Here is an 8,184-nt window from a genome sequence, read left to right on the forward strand (position 1 = left end):
CCCCCCCGGCCGCCCCCGGCCCCCCCCCCCCCCCGCCTTTCCCCGGCACCCCGTCTCTGCCTGTCTGCCAGAAGCACTGCCCCCGGCCCTCCACACCCCACCCTCGCCGGCTCAGAGCCTGCCTCCCAGGCGTCCGGGCAGGTCCCTCCTGCTCAGCGTCCCCGGGCGGCTCTCCGTCCCCGCCCCAGTTCTCTCTCACCCTCCGGGCATCTGTTCTTTGCATCCCTTCCAGCAACATCTGGACTTCTGTCCTCTGGCCGGGAACACCGCAGCATGAATTTCCTAGTCATCTCCGCCCCGCTCCGGGCCCCTGGTCCTCTCCCCCTCAGCCCCTCTCCTTCCTCTCACTCATACCCACCCTAGGCCTTGGGGGACCTCTGGCCTCCCCGTCCTTCTCCCTCTCCTTCCTTAGTTTCTCTAGAGCTTCCTGTCCAGCCTCGGCCCCAGGTCCTCCAAGTGTCTTCCAGGCCTCCCTGTCCTCTCCTGACCGGGCTTGCTTCCCCTTTCCACATTCCAGCCCCGCTCCACCCTGTCCTGCACCAGGAACTGCTGCAGGGTCTTTTTTTTTTTTTGAGAGGTTTTCGCTATAGAGCGCATGCACTCGCCAGACAGAGAGAGACAGAGAGACAGAAAGCGAGAAATCACTCCCCAGGGGGGATGGTCACGCAGCAATCCCTTCTCCTCCATTCTCCTCTGGAGATCTTGGGCACACACGCACATGCGCCCAGCGTGAGTTAAGCAACCGGGTCCGGGACGTGAACCGCGGTCGACTACGTGGGAGTCCAGTGACATAGCCATTACGCTAACTGCTGGTCTCACAGGTCTGATTTTTTGAGAAAGAATGCAGAGTGCTGTCCTGTGACAGGTTGCCCTTGCCCCTGGGGCTTTTCATCCCTTCATAACAGCAGTGACCCCACGGCTGGCTTCATGCATGGAGGAGTGCGTGCTTGTCACTTCTCCCTGCCTGTCTGGCCATGGGCGCCAGGCTTCCTGGGACTCCAGGGGACACCCCCTACCCCCCTGGGTCTCCGCCCTCTGTGGCCCCTTCCTTAGTGCCACAGTGGTTAGGAGCACCTGCCAGCTCCACCGTGCACTAACCGTGTGACCTCTAGGTAGTCACTTTCCCTCTCTGAGCCTTGGTTTCTTCGTCTGTGCAGTGTGCTTTGTAATCATGCAGCTCCCTGAAGCTGGCCTGAGTGCTCAGTAACAAGCCACTTGTGTTGGCTACTTTTAGTACCTGTTTCCACCAAAAGACACTTCCTAAGGGCGCGAGGCCTGGCTGCCCCAGGGCCCTTTCTGGCTGCCAGATCCTGTATCTGCAACCTTGGGTTTCCCCTTGAAGCAGGGTGAAGACTTCCTATTTAGCTTCTCCTTTTCACCATCCAGCAAACACCTGCCCTTCCTCCCTAAGTCAGTGTGGGTGGGAAGCGGTTCACAAGCAGGAGCTCTGGGGGACCTCAGCCACCTCGGCCCTGGGGCTGAGTTTCAGATCTTCCTCACGGGACCTCCCTGTGGGTGTGTTGGAAGTGCCTCTCCCTGCAAGGCCCAGGCCGCTCTCAGCGCTCTGGCTGGGGCTGCAGACGAGGCTGCGGGGGCTGTGCTTGCTGTGGCTGGTCCCGCGACCACGTGGGGCGAGTCGGTCAGTTCTGAGGCAGGACCTCCTCTGGCTTGAGTGGGTATCACCCCTGGTGAGAGTTATCCCCGTCAAGGGAGGAAGCTGAACTTGGGGTTGGAGAGAACTGTGACTCCTCTTGCCTTTCGTTTCTGCCCACCCTGTCTTGGGGTGGGGGGTTTGGCAGGAGGGTTTGGGTTTGAGCCTAGAGCTTCCCTGGTCTGGACTGTGGTTAAACCCCAGCAGGGACCGGGCAGAGTGGGAACAGCTGGCGGTGCGGGCAGGGCTGGTCACACCCCCTTGCTCTGGGGAAGGTGAAGGTGGCTCTCTGGGGCCTTTCCTACTGGAAATGGTGCTGCTTGGTTGTTCGGTGGCTTGGTGAGCAGGCCTGCGTCCCTGCAGCGCTCCCTGCTCTGCCCCACTTTCCACTCACACAGGGCCAGGGTGCCCCTTCAATTCTAAGTCACCTCTGAGTCCTGTCAGGGTGAGAGCCAGAGCTCTGACAGCGGCTTCCTCCGGCCCCTCCGCTGGGTCCCCTCCTCCTGTCCTGCAGCCCCCTCTAGGCACATGCCTCCTCACACACCCCTCTGGGGCCTTTGCTCATTTCCAACACCCTCCCTTTGGTAGCCTCCTGGCTTACTTTGGCTTTCATCAGCCCCTCCCCGTCTCTCTGATAACGAAGCAAAGCACTCCCCTCCATCCTGCCTCTCCACTAGCCTTAGCCGTTGGTCTCTGACACACTGGTATCCTTACTCTCTGCAGTTGTCTTCTGGGATCTGCATGGGTTTGGTTCTAGGACATCCTCCCACCCGTGGGTACCAGCTCCCAAGGATGCTCAAGTCCCTTACATAAAGTGGTGCAGTATTTGTGCAAAACCTACACACATCCTCCCGGATAGTTTATCCTATTTTATTTTCAAGTTTATCGGCCAGCTTCGTGCAGCTAGTTCTTGCTTGAGTGGTGCTGGGTCCTCGTGGAGGGTGTCAGTTTCAGTTCCTGATTCACCTGTGCACGTTTGGCATGAACACTCAGGACCCTGGCTGGCTGGAAAGGCTGGGGGTTGGAGTCTGAGGCTCTGTTGAGGGTTCCTCTCTCTCTCTCTCTCTCTCTCTCTCTCTCTCTCTCTCTCTCTCTCTCTCTCTCTCTCTCTCTCTTCTCTCTCTCTCTCTCCCTCCATCTCTCTCTCTCTCTCTCTCCCTCCCCCCCTCTCTGCCTCTTACTCTCATGAAAGAGCGGGAGAGGGACCAGCAGGTTGCATAGTGGCTAAGGCCGACCACAATTTGAGTCCTGAAACTCACACCAGGTGTGTGTATGTGCATACCCAAAATCCCGAAAGGAGAATGGAGGAGAAAGGATTGCAGCGTGGCCATTTCTCATGTTCTCTCTCTCTGTCTCTCCAGTGAGTACACGCACCCTGTAGCAAAAATCTCTAAAAGAAAAAAAAGAGGGAGAGAGGCAGGGATCCCTAATGGTCTTCACCGCATGGTCGACCCTGGCCCCAGTGGGCAGGATCACATGCATGCCCAGGGAGACTCACATGCATGCCCAGGACCGCCCATGTGGCTCTGGCATCTAGAATGGTGGGTTACCACTGCCTCGCCAGAGCTGACCCTTGCAGATACTTGACATCATCGTCAGGGAACTTACACCTAGCCCAGCGTAAATGCCTGGAAGTCGTGGTTGCACGGTTAGGGAGCATGGCAGGAGAAGGGCCTGTGTGAAAGGCAGGTTGGCTCCCGCCTCCGGGGCATCGCCGTCCTGGTCCGCTTCCTGCCTGTCTGTCCAGGGGAGCAGGACATTGTCCTCCCTTCTTTCCTTTTTCTGAGGTTTTCGCCACAGGGTGTGTGCCCTGTCGCTGGAGAAAGAGGAAAAGTGAGAAGTTACCCCTGTGACAGGATGGCCACACCGGGACCCCTTTTCTCCCTTCTCGCAGGGTTTTGGGCACATGTGCACACATACCCACCATGATTTTCAAGCCTCTGGTCCAGGACTCGAGCCCTGGTCAGCCACGTGGAAGTCCAGCCCTTAGCCGCCACGCCACCGTGTCTCACTTGTATCTCTAGTGGCTACGGCCAGGTCCATGGTGTGTGGTAGTTCAGTACACTAAATATCTGTTGAACAAAGGAGTGAACAGAGCATTTGCGGGGAGACCCCAGTGCTGCCCATGGCTGCTGGGTGACCTTGTGTCTGGCTGTGGGCCCAGGGAAGTCAGGAGGCTGGGACTTGGTTCCTGGAGGCTCTCTAGTCTCATGCGTCAAGTCTCCTGTCTCCTAAGAAATATGGCTGTTCATGCACCGGATGAGTTGCGGGTGGGGGGCAGAGGGCCCAGCTGGCTTCCCGAGGTCAGACCTGGGGAGGGCTGAGCTGTGTGGGAGAGTGCCGCCTGCTGGGCCCCCGGGCTCTGACCTCCTCTGCTCCTCAGGGGAGGGGCCTCTGTGGAGACCAGAGCATCTGAGGATGGAGGCTTCTGGAACAGCATAAAGATGCCCACAGGCTTGCTCCCTGCATCTGTGCCAGCTCCTAGCACCCCAGCTGAGCTGAGGCCTCCAATGGCCAGGAGTCCGGCAGGGTGGGGCACCCTGACTCTGGGAGGACAGGTAGGAAGGTGATTCAGGCCTCAGGTCAGACCTGGCCCAGGGCCCTGTATTATGCCTGAGCTGCGTGACCTCACATGACCTCAGGCAAGCTTAGCGCTGAGCTTTAGTTTCCTCATCTGTGTTGAGGAGCAAAACTTTGAGGGTCACAGGGAGGATTTTTTTTTAAGAATTATTTAATTTCATTAATTACTATTATTTTTAAAATAATAATTTACTTAATTTATTATTCCTTTGTTTTTGGAGAGTTTTTTTTTTTTTTTCCTTTGCTATAGGGCACATGCACTTGCCAGAAAGACAGAGACAGAAAGCGAGAAATCACCTCCCAGTGGGGATGGCCACGCCGCAATCCCTTCTCCTCCATTCTCCTCTCAGGATCTTGGGCATGCAGGCACACGTGACCGGCCTGAGTTTAAGCTGCTGGGTCCAGGACTTGAACCCAGTTGACTACATGGGAGTCCAGTGACATAGCCATTATGCTAACTGCTGGTCTCTAATTTATTATTACCTTTAATTTGACCAGAGAGACAGAGAGAAAGGAAAAGTGAGAAAGTAAGCCACCAAGTTTGGGACTCGAACTGCAGCCCGTCATGTGGGAGTGCAGTGCCCTAACCACCACAGCATCTGCCAGTCCCGCTGTTATTGTTTCTAATTTGCTGTTGGGGATGTGCACTTCCCAGAGAGAGAGAAGGTGAGAAAGTAAGTGGCCACATCCGGGACTCAAACTGTGGTCAGCCCTGTGGCAGTCCAGCACCTCAACCACCACGCCACCTGCCAGGCCCCCGCACAGTGAGGCTTTGATGACAAGGTCCGAGTGAAGTGCTCGGCATAGCACCTGCCACTCAGTAAGCCTTCACAGGACAGTGGCTAGTGTTGTCTCCAAACACCAGTTAAAACCATCTCACGGTGATTTCCTGGGCAACCTCTGGATTCCGGGTGCTGCACGGTGAGCCGGGAGTGCAAGGGCAGCCACGGGAGCACGGTCCACCTCGGAGGGCTGCTCTCGGATGGGAGACGGCGCCCGGCAGACAGGCCACTGCTGTGTCAAGTACGCACCCCGCAGGGACTGGAGTATGGGGACATGCTCAGAGATCGTCAAGGAAGGCCCTTCTGGGGGACAGAGCTTTCCAGAGAAACGGAGGAGCAAGTACCAAGGCTCAGGTGGGAGGGCCAGGGAGAGTGTCCTGGAGTGAGGCGGCGGTCTCCAGCAGGGTCCGGGTCGCTCCTGGCCCAGCGCCGTGGTCGGGGGTTTGGGTTCTATTCGGAATGTGAAGGGAGCCTTCGGAAGGTTTGAAGAGGGAGATGACGTGACCTGACTGGTGTGCACAGCTCCCGGTAGCAGGTTGGTCATGAAGCCACACTTCTTCCGCGTCCCAGCCCTAACAGGGAGGAGGGGACTGGAGAGGGACTTGGGAGCCCGGTAGGCAGCCCACCCGGTGGCAGAGGAGGCTGTTCTCCAGGCCAGCTGGGATCTGGGTCTGAGTTCCCCCTTGGGGATGCCATTCCTTGGGTGAGGGCAGCGTCTGGAGCGTCTCCTTCCCTCATCGCTCACTCATTCTCCAGCTTTTAGCACAGATGTCGTCTCCTTCAGGACCTTTTCTGACCCTATTCTGATGGCCACTGCTTTGCCCTCCCCTTGGCGCTCCCCTCGCTGTGTGTGGCTGATCCCAACCTTACGCACGGGGAGGGGACTGCTCTTACTCACTGCCATTATTTCTGCGGCTTCCTGAAGGTGTTGCCTGCCACTAAGCAGACCTCAGTAAGTATTGGAGAGAGAGTGAGCGAGCACTGCCTGGGTGCGTTTCGAGTAACAGTCTGCTTAATGGTAGCGTCGCCAAAGCTCCGAGTTTAGCGGGGCTGTGAGACTGCAGCCACGTACAGGGCTCAAGTGTGCTGGGATCTGTTCATCACCTTGCCCTGGGCAGGGGGAAAGTGCAAGCATCAGTTAGTGATGTTCGTTTCAAACACCTCCTGGGGAGTGGCTGCCCTCACCAAAGAGCAGCCCCTGCCTCTGGGACAGGCTCTGTTCAGTAATGGGAGGACGGCATCTGGGCGTCTGCCTGGTGCCGCAGCCCTGAGCCCCAGGGAGCCCTTGGGTGTCTGCTGACCTCTCTCTCCGTCTCTCGTTCTAGCTGTCCCTACCTGGCCCGCAAACTGACCCTCGCCATCCCCATCATCGCTGCCATCCTCTTCTTTTTCGTCATGAGCTGCCTGTTGCAGACGAGTTTCACCGACCCCGGGATCCTGCCCCGGGCCACTGTCTGTGAAGCAGCTGCCCTGGAGAAGCAGATCGGTGAGGCTCCCTCTCCCACAGACGTGGCACCCCAGCTCCATTCCCGGGCCTGGGAGGAAGCCCAGTTTTCTCCGTGGCACCATGCTAGGGACTGTAGGGCCGGCGGTGAGCAGGGCAGGCTGGAGTGACCCTGGAGCGGAGGGAGACAGGTGGGAAACAAGTGAGCAGTAAATAAGCAGAATCGTTGGCCTGCAGGTGGCATGGAGGTTGACGCACTGGATCCCACGTGGCCAACTGGGCGGTTCGAGTCCCAGACCCAATGGCTTAAAAATCATGGCCAGAGTGTGTGCCTAAACTCCCGAGAGGATAGTGGCAGAAAAGCGATTGTAGCACGGCCATCTCCCAGGGGGCGATTTCCCACTTTGCTTGTCTCTTGATCTCTGTCTCTGGTGGGTACACACGCCTTATAGCAAATTAAAACCAAAAGAAAGCAGAAATGTGAGCATGCAAAGGCAGTGATGGCACGGACAGGAACCGAGTGCTGCCTGGGCCCAGGCACTGTGGTAAACGCTTCCTATGTATGACCTCATTTAACCCCTCAGTGCTCCTTTGAGGTAGGAACTCTGGTACCTCTTCTTTTACTGATGAATTAAATCGAGTCACAGAGAAGTTTGGTAATGGTCAAAGATCACACAGTAAGTGGAAGGGTTGGGACGAGACCCCAGGCAGTCTAGCCAGAGTCTGTGCACTTAGGCATTCACACACTTATTTATTCACTCATTGCACAGCGACTGAAGCCCCTACGGCATGCCCGGCCCTGTCCTAGATGTGGTGAGGCAGCAGCGAGTGAGACTGGCATTGCAGCAGGAGAGACAGTAGACGAGTGCTAATGCCCAGGGCTCCGACAGGGAAGAGGAAAGCCAAGAGGTGGGGCCCAGCTTGCAGAGCGGGCACTCTCATAGAGCGGTTGAGAGGCCCTTTGAAGGACGCAGCGTCTGACAACAAGGCACAGGCCTCCCGAGATGAGGGCTACCCCTGTGGGTCTCTGCGGAAGGGCATGCTGAGAGGAGGCGCTGGGGAGGCCTGTAGGAGGATGGGTGTGGGAGGAGGGTTGGAGCCCCTGAGGGCAGATGCCCGAGGGTGTGGGTGTGTTTGAGGCACGGCAGGAAGGCCAGTAGGCCAGAAAGGACCAGTGCTGCCAGCCACCCTGGGTGGCCCTGGATTCCTCCCAGACGCCGGTGCGTGGGCTCCCCTGGGTGGTAGGCGCTGGGGCCGGGGCCTGAATCTCAGCTTGCATCACCCAGCTCCTTCCTGCTGGGAAGTGACGTGGGCATTCCGGTCTGTGGGTGGCTCCTTCCCCTAACAGGGTGGCGTCACACAGGCTTTGAGACTCCTCGCTGGCCCCGACACGCTCTAGGGGCCTGTGCATGTGAGAGCCCTGCTCTGTCCACCGCTCGAAACCATCTCACTGACTCCGAGCAGCTCAGGAGGGAGGGCCGTGGGGAGCGGCTGTCCTCTGAGCCTCGGCTGTTCTTTGTCTCATTCCTCTGCCCGGGCGTCCTCAGCCACACCCACGGTAGCTGGCTTCCTCTCGCCTACATTCAGCTTCCTTCCTCTTCACAGCCCCGTCCACAGGCCACTCTGCCTCCAAGATTCTGCTCCTTCCATCCGACCCCGCTGGTCCACCTGGCCCCTAGGGAGGCTCAGCGGCAGCCCTGGCTCTCCTCCCCGGGCGGGGCTAATGG

The 8,184-nt window shown here is 58.1% G+C and overlaps 1 protein-coding gene across 1 annotated transcript in view; it reads left to right on the plus strand.

Annotated features, from left to right (window-relative positions):
- Positions 1-6,338: 6,338 nt before the first annotated feature.
- Positions 6,339-8,184, plus strand: part of ZDHHC18 (zDHHC palmitoyltransferase 18) — a gene marked incomplete at its 5' end in the record, with an annotated part of 28,990 nt that continues 27,144 nt past the window's right edge. Inside the window, 1 exon segment of the mRNA XM_014591981.2 lies at positions 6,339-6,499. Coding sequence (XP_014447467.2) covers positions 6,339-6,499 — 161 coding nt within the window.

The sequence above is a fragment of the Tupaia chinensis genome, unplaced genomic scaffold (assembly GCF_000334495.1).
Source record: "Tupaia chinensis unplaced genomic scaffold, TupChi_1.0 Scaffold000628_1, whole genome shotgun sequence".
Taxonomy (NCBI): Eukaryota; Metazoa; Chordata; class Mammalia; order Scandentia; family Tupaiidae; genus Tupaia; species Tupaia belangeri.